Here is a 12574-nt window from a genome sequence, read left to right as displayed (position 1 = left end):
TATTAATACACGAAGTCGCTGACATCATGTTTAAGATCTATGTGTTACCTTAACCATGGTTAACACTTGGTTCAAGAATCATGAAAGAAGGTTGTATACACGGAAGGACCCTGGAGATAATGGAAGGTTTCAGATAGATTATATAATGGTAAGACAGAGATTTAGGAACCATATTTCAAATTGTAAGACATTTCCAGGGGCAGATGTGGACTCTGTCCACAATCCACTGGTTATGAACTGTAGATTAAAACTGAAGAAAATGCAAAAAGGTGGAAATTTAAGGAGATGGGACCTGGATAAACCGAAAGAACCAGAGGTTGTACACAGTTTCAGGGAGAGCATAAGGGAGCAATTGACAGAAATGGGGGAAAGAAATATAGTAGAAGAAGAATGGGTAGCTTTCAGGAATGAAATAGTGAAGGCAGCAGAGGATGAAGTAGGTAAAAAGACGAGGGCTAGTAGAAATCCTTGGGTAACAGAAGAGATACTGCATTTAATTGATGAAAGGAGAAAATACAAATATGCAGTAAGTGAAGCCGGCAAAAAGGAATACAAACGCCTCAAAAATGAGACCGACAGGAAGTGCAAAATGGCTATGCAGGGATGGCTAGAGGACAAATGTAGGGTGTCGAGGCTTATCTCACTAGGGGTAAGATAGATACTGCCTACAGGAAAATTAGAGAGACCTTTGGAGAAAAGAGAACAACTTGCATGAATATCAAGAGCTCAGATGGAAACCTAGATCTAAGCAAAGAAGGGAAAGCAGAAAGGTGGAAGGAGTATATAGACGGTCTATACAGGGGCGATGTTCTTGAGGCCAATGTTATGGAAATGGAAGAGGAGGTAGATGAAGATGAAATGGGAGATATGATACAGCGTGAAGAGTTTGACAGAGCACTGAAAGACCTAAGTCGAAACAAGAACCTGGGAGTAGACAAAATTCCATTAGAACTACTGACAGCCTATGGAGTGCCAGTCCTGACAAAACTCTACCATCTGGTGAGCAAGATGTATGAGACAGGCGAAATTCCCTGAGACTTCAAGAAGAATGTAATAATTCCAATCCCAAAGAAATCAGGTGTTGACAGATGTGAAACTTACCGAACTATCAGTTTAATAAGTCACAGCTGCAAAATACTAACGCGAATTCCTTACAGACGAATGGAAAAACTGGTAGAAGCCAACCTTGGGGAAGATCAGTTTGGATTCAGTAGAAATGTTGGAACACGTGAGGCAATACTGACCCTACGACTTATTTTAGAAGAAAGATTAAGGAAAGACAAACCTACGTTTCTAGCATTTGTAGACTTAGAGAAAGCTTTTGACAATGTTGACTGTAATACTCTCTTTCTAATTCTGAAGGTGGCAGAGGTAAAATACAGGGATCGAAAGGCTATTTACCATTTGTACAGAAATCAGATGGCAGTTATAAGAGTCGAGAGGCATGAAAGGGAAGTAGTGGTTGCGAATGGAGTGAGACAGGGTTGTAGCCCCTCCCCGATGCTATTCAATCTGTATATTGAGCAAGCAGTAAAGGAAACAAAGGAAAAGTTCAGATTAGGTATTAAAATCCATGGAGGAGAAATAAAAACTTAGAGGTTCGCCGATGACATGGTAATTCTGTCAGAGACAGCAAAGGACTTGGAAGAACAGTTGAATGGAATGGACAGTGTCTAGAAAGTAGGGTATAAGGTGAACATCAACAAAAGCAAAGCGAGGATAATGGTGTGTAGTCGAATTAAGTTGGGTGATACTGAGGGTATTAGATTAGCAAATGAGACACTTAAAGTAGTAAATGAGTTCTGCTATTTTGGGAGCAAAATAACTGATGATGGTCGAAGTAGAGAGGATATAAAATGTAGACTGGCAATGGCAGGGAAAGCGTTTCTAAAGAAGAGAAATTTGTTAACATCGAGTATAGATTTAAGTGTCATAAAGTCGTTTGTGAAAGTATTTGTATGGAGTTTAGCCATGTATGGAAGTGAAATATGGACGATAAATAGTTTAGACATGAAGAGAATAGAATCTTTCGAAATGAGCTGCTACAGAAGAATGCTGAACATTAGATGGGTCGATCACATAACTAATGATGAGGTATTGAATAGTATTGGGGAGAAGAGGAGTTTGTGGCACAACTGGACTAGAAGAAGGGATCGGTTGGTAGGACATGTTCTGAGGCATCAAGAGATCACCAATTTAGTACTGGAGGGCAGAGTGGAGGGTAAAAACCGTAGAGGGAGACCAAGAGATGAATACACTAAGCAGATACAGAAGGATGTAGGCTGCAGTAGGTACTGGGAGATGAAGAAGCTTGTGCAGGATAGTGTAGCATGGAGAGCTGCATCAAACCAGTCTCTGGACTGAAGACCACAACAACAACAAACTTGGTTTGTTTGTTAATACACGAAGTCACTGACATCATGTTTGAGAACGATGTATTTGAAGCTACAAGTTGTATTATAAGAAGTAACGAGCAGCTTTCAAACAATACCTCCATGACTAAAAAGTGACTCATTCGCTCTTGAAATAAACATGTTTAATCATCCTTGTGTTTTCAGAAAGGAACAGAAACATAACCTGTTGCCTGTAAATAACGATTTTACTTTCACATACTTCAATCACAGCATAATCTCATGGGATGAGGACAGTGGCATGAGGTTCTTCGTTTCCACCCAATTCTTGGTCTTCTTATGAAGAAAATAGAAAGGCTGACTATTACTGTTTCTATTTCTATTCACCTGCACTCCCCCTCCCCCCCCCCACCCCCATCCTCCAAATTCCGAAGCACTACACCTCATTTCGAATTACCAAAAATACAAGTTACGTTATCTTATACGTAAATAGTGAACTTTTAGTTAGTGATATGGGGCAGGAAATTTGCTTATCATGTAGTTTAGCTAAAAAACACAATTTTATTGGAAATTACAAATAAAGTTACAAGTAAGCAAATTTCACACACTGTCCGTAAACATTTACTGTCAGTGTTGCTAACTTTGAAATCCATTTTCACATTATATTACTTCATTACCAACTTAAACACACAAAACATTCAGTGATATTCCCATTTGTCTTCTGTCACTATAGCATGGAACTCTTTTGGAAGTTTCGTTTCTCTTCATCAAATTGTTTCTGTTCATCCCATTTTATGGCATGTCTTCTCTATCACTGTTTCATTTTCACTGTCATCATAATTAGTTATTCAGAACTCAGTTTTTTCCCAGACCTATATGTTTGTTTTCCTGTCTCTCCTTGCTGCAAATATTTGAGAGGCTTCTCCACACTGTTTCTTAAACTTCCCTTAGTTCATGACAGTTTTGAGATGAAAAGTCCGTGTCACATTACTGTAAGTCCGAAATGTGTGTAGCCTTCCTTTTTCAGACACATTATTTGGTTAGTTTTCGATTTTGTTTCATTTATTAAAAGCATTCCCAATCGTTTATCTCCCACCATTTATTTCTTTTTCTGTGCATCATGTCATTCCTCAAAGTACAAAAGTTGATAAACTTGTTCTATGACTTTATCGCAAGTTTGTATATTTTTCTTCTTGTTGTGTTGATCGCACATTATCTTGATCTGGTTGTAACTAATGTGATGGTGTTCTTTCAAAGTTTTTTAATTTGTTGCTGAAGTTTGTCCACAGTAAAGACGAAGTGAAATTGGTTGAGTTACGTTCCAGTAATGCAATTTCTTCCTGAATTTCCCAATGCTGAGATAGATAGCTTTCTCTTGGAGTGCTGTAAATAACTTTTGTAATACGTAAGCTCCTTGTCAGACCCCTATTTAGGCTCTGAATTTTCTACTTATTGAATGGAATATGTATATCCTGAATATGTATGTTCTTCAATGTCAACATCTTACTTCATCATCCATGTAGAATCAATATAATTTCTAAAAAAGAACATTAATTTGATAATAATAGGACAAAATTATTACAAAACCTCTATATAAGACACAGGCCAACTATATTATACTGGTATGTATTTGTTTACAGTACAGTCTGGCATCAACTGCCAGAGACTGTGGTCATGCGTGTATAAGTTCCATTTCCCTCTCTGTCTCTCTCTCTCTCTCTCTCTCTCCCTCCCTCCCTGTGTGTGTGTGTGTGTGTGTGTGTGTGTGTGTGTGTGTGTGTGTGTGTGTGTGTGTGTCTGTGTGTGTGTATGTTTTGTCTATTTTCGACAAAGGCCTTGTTAACCGAAAGCTATCTGTGACTCAGCATCTTTGCAATATGGTGAGTAGCATCTATACTTTTCATAATATTGTTAGTTACAATGTAGGACTGTTTGTTTAATTATATGGCCTCTTGTCTGCTTGAAAAGTAATGTGATGCTTTTTTATACAGTACACTAATTTCTTGTTGAACAGGAGCCAGTTTTATCTGTATTTTATTTATACATGTGAATGATAAATTTATAATTTTGAATTTGTATTTCACATGAGAACGTACAGGTCTTTTCTATTTGTTGGTTTTAAATTCCAGTAATTTTCTTAATGAAACACATAATAATTGTTTGAAATATTTTTGAATTTTTTTATTGCTGACTGTCTTTCAGAATCTTTGAACTAAGTGTTCATTTCCTGCATAAGAAACAGACGACTGAGCTGTGCAACTGGTAATGCAATGTAGAATTCATCATAGGGCTTCGTATCTGATCTTGAAATATTGAAACAGATAAATGGATTTATGGGCTCCTCGGCTAGGGCTGTCACTCCCTGCATAGACACCGCAGGAATTTACAAGGTCCATTTCACCAGATCGACAACTACCAGCAACTCCTATTATGCACTACCAATTTTCTAGTAGGACTGACTCATGAGTGTACAAAGGGCTGCACCAAGTACTGCATTATATCAAGTCACTAATGGAAGAATTATTTGTCCTATACATTGGCAAAGGCACAATAAAAATGAGTACCAGATGATGGGGCTCTTGTGGTTACTGTACCAATGGCAGTGCCTGGGCACCGAACCAAAAATCACATTTACTTGGGCGTTACTAGTACTGCCAAACTCTATTCAGATTGAAGAGTATTTTGAGAACATGGTAGCAACATCAGCCTAGAGTTCTATGATGCATAAAACCAAGGTATTGTACGTTGTGCCTGTATGACGTCACTCTATTTTTCAAGGACATCAACACACTCATCTACATCTACATCATTACTCGGCAATTCATAATTATGTGCCTGGTAGAGGGTTTATCGAACCACCTTTAAGCTACTTCTCTACAGTTCCGCTCTGGAACAGCATGTACTAAAACGAACACATAATATTTCTGTGTGAGCTCTGATTGCTATGTTACTATTAAGAGGATAAAACTACTAACCAGGATAGAAGCTATCAGGAACTCTCCTATTATAAAAATGAGCTCGAACTATTTTTCAAGTTTTGTGAGCTTTATAGGAAACTGTATAAAGACAAACAATTAATGGTTCTCATTTGTCAAATTGTGGCGCTACTGAACCTTTTCCTTGCTCTTGCAGGTTGTTTGGGGCAACAAACATACGACTGAAGTTTCACCAAATTATTTTGACGGTTATAATATAATTTAATAAACACTTATAATAAAAAAGTTCAAATGTGTGTGAAATCTTATAGGACTTAACTACTTAGGTTATCAGTTCCTAAGCTTACACACTACTTAATCTAAACTATCCTAAGGACAAACACACACACCTATGTCCGAGGGAGTACTCGAACCTCCACCAGGACCAGCCGCACAGTCCATGACTGCAGCGCCTGAGACAGGTCAGTTAATCCCATGCGGCCACATAATCATAACGAATTTAAAAACCTTCAAAGTTGAAACCCTGAAGGAAAATCTTCTTTTAGTATAAAGATCATCATCAATAAGCTACAACTGCATCATTAACTAACAGCCGACCTTAATGTACAATTAAAGCAATCCCTCATTGACTAAAACCAAATGACTTACCATAACGAAATATTTACAATTTTTAAAACTGAAAGCTCAATCAAAACTATTCTAACAGCTTCTATTAAGATGGCCAGATTAAATTTGACGGTTGTATTGCTAACTAACACCAACCACTAGCTGGCTCAGGTCAACTGACAACCGAAAACTTTCTTTTATCTAAACAATACTTCATCACTCATAACAACATTTGGTTTAACCAGTTAATCTACTGTCAGTTAACATCACTATTTCCTGTCTCAGCTAAGATAACACTCAAAACAAGTCATATTTCAAACCGAGTATTGGATTAACCCATTGCAAATAACATTAACATAGAGCAATTACGAGACGAGCAGGTAACTTAGCTGGCCCACTGCAACTTCCCTTTTTCTGTTGCCCTGTATGGAGAGCCGGACAGCCTTAGTACCACTGCTATTTACATATCAGTCTGGCAGCTCACGTTCCTTATCCAAACATTCACACAAGACTGTGAACTGTTCCAAGGATTCCTGGAAGACAACGGTGGCCTGGATTCCATAGGGAGCAGCACAGAATTTCATGCCACTTGCCGTAACCTTCACAAGCTGTAAACAGACACCATACGGGGCGAGTGTTCAAATCTTTACGTTACTGGTCGCGTCCCAGTTCACAGTCTTCGCCAGCCAGTGTGTGCCACGACTAACAGTACGAAAGCAATGCTTTGCCCACCAGGCGTACACACAACGTCCGAGATGACAACACAATCTCTCTGTTTACGCTTGGGTCAGGCAAAGACCTTGTACCAACATTGTAGTGCCCATCTTCAATGACAGTGCCATAATTGGCACAAAACTAAGAAATAAAAGAGGTCAGAAAGCTTTCAAAAACAGTAAGAGAGAATTTGTTGAAAGTATGCTGTTAATCTACCCAACCTGAATTTGCCACTTTATTAATTGACTGACAGTAAAGAGCATGCGAGAGACAACGAATTTTCAGAAGCGAAGTGAAAGTTAAAAAAAAGAAAAAAACTGGGGCACATGTAACAGAAAAGTCTGAACACCTCTAAACCGTTTCAGAAAACGAATCATGCATTGTTCACAGGGTGCTTAAGAAATTCGTGATTTTGTTGTGCGTCTTAAAATAGCGGTATGTACTGACTATAAAGCTAACATTTGTAGACTCAGAGAAAGCTATTGACAATGTTTAATGGAATACTCTCTATCAAATTCTGACTGTGGCAGGGGTCAAATACAAGGTGCGATAGGCTATGGCAGTGATAATAGTCAAGAGGCATGAATGAGAAGCAGTTGTTGAGAAAGGAGTGTGGAAGGGTTGCACCCTATCCCCGGTGTTATTTGGTCTGTATACTCAACAAGCATTAAAGGAAACAAAAGATAAATTCGGTGTAGGAATGATAATCCATGGAGAAGAAATAAAAACTTTGAAGTTTGCCGATAACATTCATTGTAATTTTGTCAGAGACAGCAAAGGACCTGGAAGAGCAGTTGAACGAAATGGACAGTGTCTTGAAAGCAGAATATAAGATGAACATAAAAAAAAGCGAAACGAGAATAATGGAATGTAGTGGAATTAAAACAGGTGATGCTGATGGAATTAGATTATGAAGTGAGTCAGTTAAAGCAGTAGATGGGTTTTGCTATTTGAGGAGCAAAATAACTGATGGTGGCCGAAGTAGGGAGGATATAAAATGTGGACTGGCTATGGTAAGGAAAGCGTTTCTGGAGAAGAGAAATTTGTTAACATCGAGTGTAGATTTAAGTGTCAGGAAGTCTTTTCTCAAGGTATTTTTATGGGATGTGCCCATGTATAAATGTGAAACATTGACAATGGATTGTTTAGACAAGAAGAGAATAGAAGCTTTCGATTATGTGGTGCTACAGAAGAACGTTAAAGTTTGGGTGAGTAGATCATGTAACTAATGAGGTGGTAAAAGAATTCGGGAGAAATTTGTGCCACAGCCTGACTGGGATCGGTTGGTAGGACATGTTCTGAGGTATCATGTGATCACCAATTTAGTATTGGATGGCAGCGTGGAGGGTACAAATCGTAGACGGAGACCAAGAGACGAATACACTAAGCAGATTGAGAAGGGTGTAGGTCGCCGTAGTTACTTGGAGATGGAGAAGCTTGCACAGCATAGAGTAGCATGGAGAGCTGCATCAAACCCGTCTCAGGACTGAGGACGACAACAATTACAAAGCTGTGCCTCATATGGACGTGTTTGTGTACTCATACCATCAACAGGCCCCTATGTTCGAGAAAGATCTCTTGAACCATTATGGCCCCGCCTGCAGGATACCTGTAGCTCTGCTGGTGTCTGTCATTGTCTGCTGTATTAATCTTTATCGGGTGCCAAAGAAGCAAAGCGATTTGGAGCAACTTATCGTTATTACCACCCGCCAGGGTTATACGAAGATCTTTCTTCCTGGCTCATTGTAATTCTGTATGAGATAAATAGCCTATTTTGTCACATTTGTTTTAAATTTACCTCCACACATATTAGTTGTTTGTTGCGTTACAAACGCTCCAAGACTTTTATTAAGGAATTAAATTGCTTGTGTATCTACCAACTGGTTTTCCTCTAAACCTCCAGCTACAATTTCATTGAAGTACTTATTTCTTCTTTTATTATTTGGACCGAAATAAACGTAATTATTGAACAATGTCACTACGCATTCGACAAGTGGTATTCATTAAAGACTGTTGGGCCAAAACAGCACTGATCATTGGACTATTACCTTCTATCCCTCTTGACATATATCATTTTAAGGAATACATTAAATTAACCTTCACAAACAATTGCTTCACACTATCAGTCACTGATGATAATTTTTTGATATTTCTTTACATCCGAGTTGTGTTGGTACTTTGTTGAATAATCTTGTTTTGAGTGCAACTTTCACAGCGTTCCACACCAGCAACTTCTAATCAAGTCACTTTCCAATGGAGTATCGTCTCAGTTGGGAACTGGATTCGTGATTTCCTGTCAGAAAGGTCACATTTCGTCATAACTGAAAGCCACCGAATAAAACGGAAGTAGTATCAGGCGTTCCCCAGGGAAGTGTTACAGGTCTCCATTAACGTTCCTTATTTACATAAGCGATTTAGGCCACAACCTCAGCAGCCTTCTTAGATTGTTAGCAGACAATGTTGGCTGGCATTTACAGTCTTCTAAAGTCATCAGATGATCAAAATGGTTTATACAAAATGTCAGTATTTTGCAGAAAGTGGTATTTCGTTGGTTGGTTGGTTGATTTTGGGGGGAGGGGGCCAGACAGCGAGGTCATCGCCCCCATCGGATGAAGAAAGGATGCGGAAGGAAGTCGGCCATGCCCTGTTAGAGGTACCATCCATGCACTTGCCTGAAGCGATGAAGGTAAATCACGAAAAACCTAACCCAGGATGGTTTGACGCGGGTCTGAACTGTCGTCCTCCTGAAAGCGAGTCCAGTGTGCTGACCACTGCTCCATCTTGCCCAGTGTGGCGTTTGACTTTAAAGAATGAAAAGTGTGAAGACATCCATATGACTAGTAAAAGGAATCCGCTAAATTTTGGTTACACGATAAATAACACAAATCTAAAGGCTGTAAACTCAACTAAATACTTAGGTGTTACAATTATGAACAACTTGTATTGGAACGATCACATAGTTAATGTGTTGGGGCAGCAAAACCAAAGACTGTGATACATTGGCAGAACACTTCGAACACTTAATAGATCTACTAAAGAGATGGTTTACGTTACGCTTGTCGACCATCTGGAGTATCGCTGTGTACTGTGAGATCGCCATCATATAATATTGACGAAGGACATCGAGAAAGTTCAATGCAGGGCAGCACGTTTTGTGTTAACGCGAAACAGAGTGCCACGGATATGACACAGGAATTGGGGTGGCAGTCATTAAAACAAGAGGCGTTCTTCGCTGCGGTAGGACCTTCTCATGAAATTTCAATCACCATCTTTGTCTCCAGAGTCAGAAAATGGTTAGTCGTCACCATCTACATAAGGAGGAACGATAATCATAATAAAGTAAGAGCAATCAGAGCTCGCACGGAAAGATATATGCGCTGGTTTTCAGAGGCATTGTTAGGGAGTGAAACGGTAGAGAAGTAGCTTGAATATGGTTCGATTAACCCTCTGCCAGGCACTTCACTGTGAATTGCAGAGTAACCATGTATATGTGGATGCAGATGTAATCATATTGCCAGCTAAGTAGACATTTTTCTGTCATCATGGCCAAATATACAATGATGACACGAGTAAGCGTAATAAGCATTTGAAACTCTGAATTTGAAGTGTGAACGAAATTAATTTGCACTGTATAAGTCTTGACTTAGAAATTTTATATTATTCTTCTTGCAGGAAGAGGAACAAAATGTTTGGTCAAAGTTATCTCCAAGATTAATTCCTAATGAAACCGAACTTGGAATCGTGACCGAATTTGAAATCGTGGGGTTATTCCCTGGAAAAGTTTATGAAACCAGAGTTATTCTCATTGATAAGGATGGTGGTAGTTACCAAGATGATGTGCCAAAAAATAAAGCAAGAACTAAGTGTACAGGTAGGTTTCAAGAGAAAAATTTTCCTTTTTTCTATAAACATGTATTTTGTCTGAAGAAATCTCAGCTTGAATTCATAGACATTATATTGTTTCCCAATATAGACAGAGTAATCATTTAACGTAACAGGGCATCTGATTCTTCTTTACATGCTGAACAATAACAAATATATTTTTTCTTCACTTATTAAGAGATATTGCTTGCACTAATCTGTACTATGCGTTTTACCATAAGAAACACCAAAGGCATGAACGATACCCGTGTATAGAATCCGTACAGTTTAGTAAAATGTGGGGTCGATTATTCTGATGTTGAAATCGAAGAAACATTTCTCCTAATTCGAAGAGCAGAGCCTTGGTCAGTGATGAATCCTCCCCTCTGGCGTGGACTATAATCCAGGGACATTACAATTTATTTACACTCATGTTCAGAAAAAACAGCAGACACGTCGAACGACTAGAGACAGAACGTTGGTATTCCCAGGTCATGTACATATTATGGTCTGTAGAAATGATTAGCATTTTAGTCTCCTCAGTTCAGCATGTATCCACCATGGGCACTGATAACTTGTTCCATGCATGATGGCATCAACATGTATATGGCGCAAATAGGGTCCTGTGGTATAGCCATCCTTGCTGCAATCACCTGGTTCGTCTGTGGTGGTTGGCATTGCAGCATATCCCCAAAAAATGGTTCAAATGGCTCTCAGCACTATGGGACCTAACATCTGAGGTCATCAGTCCACTAGAACTTAAAACTACTTAAACCTAACTAACCTAAGGACATCACACACATTCATGCCCGTGGAAGGATTCGAACTTGAGACCGTAGCGGTCGCGCGGTTCCAGATTGAAGTACCTAGAACCGCTCAGCCACAGCGGCCGGCTACCATATTCCACACATTTTCGATGGGCGACTGGTAATCTTGCGAGCTAGACCAAAAGGCTGACCCCCTGTGACACCACGAAGGCACATTTCCTGCAGTAACATGTGGTCGTGCATTGTCTTGCTGAAAAATGGAGTCTGGGGTGTTGTGCAGAGAGGGTATGGCTACGTAATTCACGTCGGTCACAAGGGTCACAGTGCCACGGACACACACCAATAGTGATTTGTCGCTGTACACAGTAGCCCTCCACACCGTAAGGTCTCCAGTTGGCTCTCTATGTATTGTGCGAATGCATTCACAGTGATCCTCCCCCTGTCTGTAGCGAACCAAAATGCGGCCAATCATACTCAAACAAGCAGAACCTGGATTCGTCCAAAAACGCTATCTGAGTCCATTCCAGTCTCCAGTGACGCCGTTCCATACAAAACTCGTCTCAGGGTTGTTTCTGCACATTCGTCACACACAGGCAGAGAAGTCATGATGCGCACGTAACCAATGTCGAAATAAACGGCGACGGGCTGTCACTCCCGATAGCGTACGATATGTTACACTGTTCCACCTTTGCGTCAGAGGCAAGGACGCATATCTGTCCTGCAATGCCATTTGGATGAGGTGTCGATCTTCTCAGGGCTGGTCTCGGTAGTGCGACTGACCCATCTCGTCGTGTTATACTGAAGTGCCAAAGAAACTGGTATAGGCATGCATATTCGAATAGAGAGAAATGTAAATAGACCGAATACGGCGCTGCAGTCGGCAATGCCAATACAAGGCAACAAGTGCCTGGCGCAGTTGTTAGACCGGTTACTGCTGCTACAATGGCAGGTTACCAAGATTTAAGTGAGTTGGGACGTGATGTAGTGGTCGGCGCACGAGCAATGGGACACAGCATCTCCGAGGTGGTGATGGAGTGGGAATTTTCCTGTACGACCATCTCACAAGTATACCGTGAATATCAGGAATCCAGTAAAACATCAGATCTCCGACATCGCTGCGGCCGGAAAAATATCCTGCTAGAACGGGACACACGACGACTAAACAGAATCGTTCGTGACAGAAGTGCAACCCATTCGCAGATTACTGCACATTTCAATGCTGGGCCAGCAACAAGTGTCAACGTGCAAACCATTCAATCGATATGGGCTTTTGGAGCCAAAGGTCTTCTAGTGTAACCATGATGACTGCATGACAGATGGTTTTACATGTCATCTGGGC

General features: G+C 40.1%; 1 protein-coding gene across 1 annotated transcript in view; it reads left to right on the top strand.

Moving 5' to 3' along the window:
• Nucleotides 1-12574, top strand: part of LOC126442674 (phosphatidylinositol phosphatase PTPRQ-like) — a 402005-nt gene that overhangs the window by 175299 nt on the left and 214132 nt on the right. The window contains exon 7 of the mRNA XM_050090726.1: nucleotides 10280-10478. Within this exon, the coding sequence (XP_049946683.1) occupies nucleotides 10280-10478 (199 nt within the window). The remainder of the gene's footprint in view (nucleotides 1-10279; nucleotides 10479-12574) is intronic.

This window comes from Schistocerca serialis, unplaced genomic scaffold (assembly GCF_023864345.2).
Source record: "Schistocerca serialis cubense isolate TAMUIC-IGC-003099 unplaced genomic scaffold, iqSchSeri2.2 HiC_scaffold_1400, whole genome shotgun sequence".
NCBI lineage: Eukaryota > Metazoa > Arthropoda > Insecta > Orthoptera > Acrididae > Schistocerca > Schistocerca serialis.
This window is presented reverse-complemented; position numbering and strand designations above follow the sequence as displayed.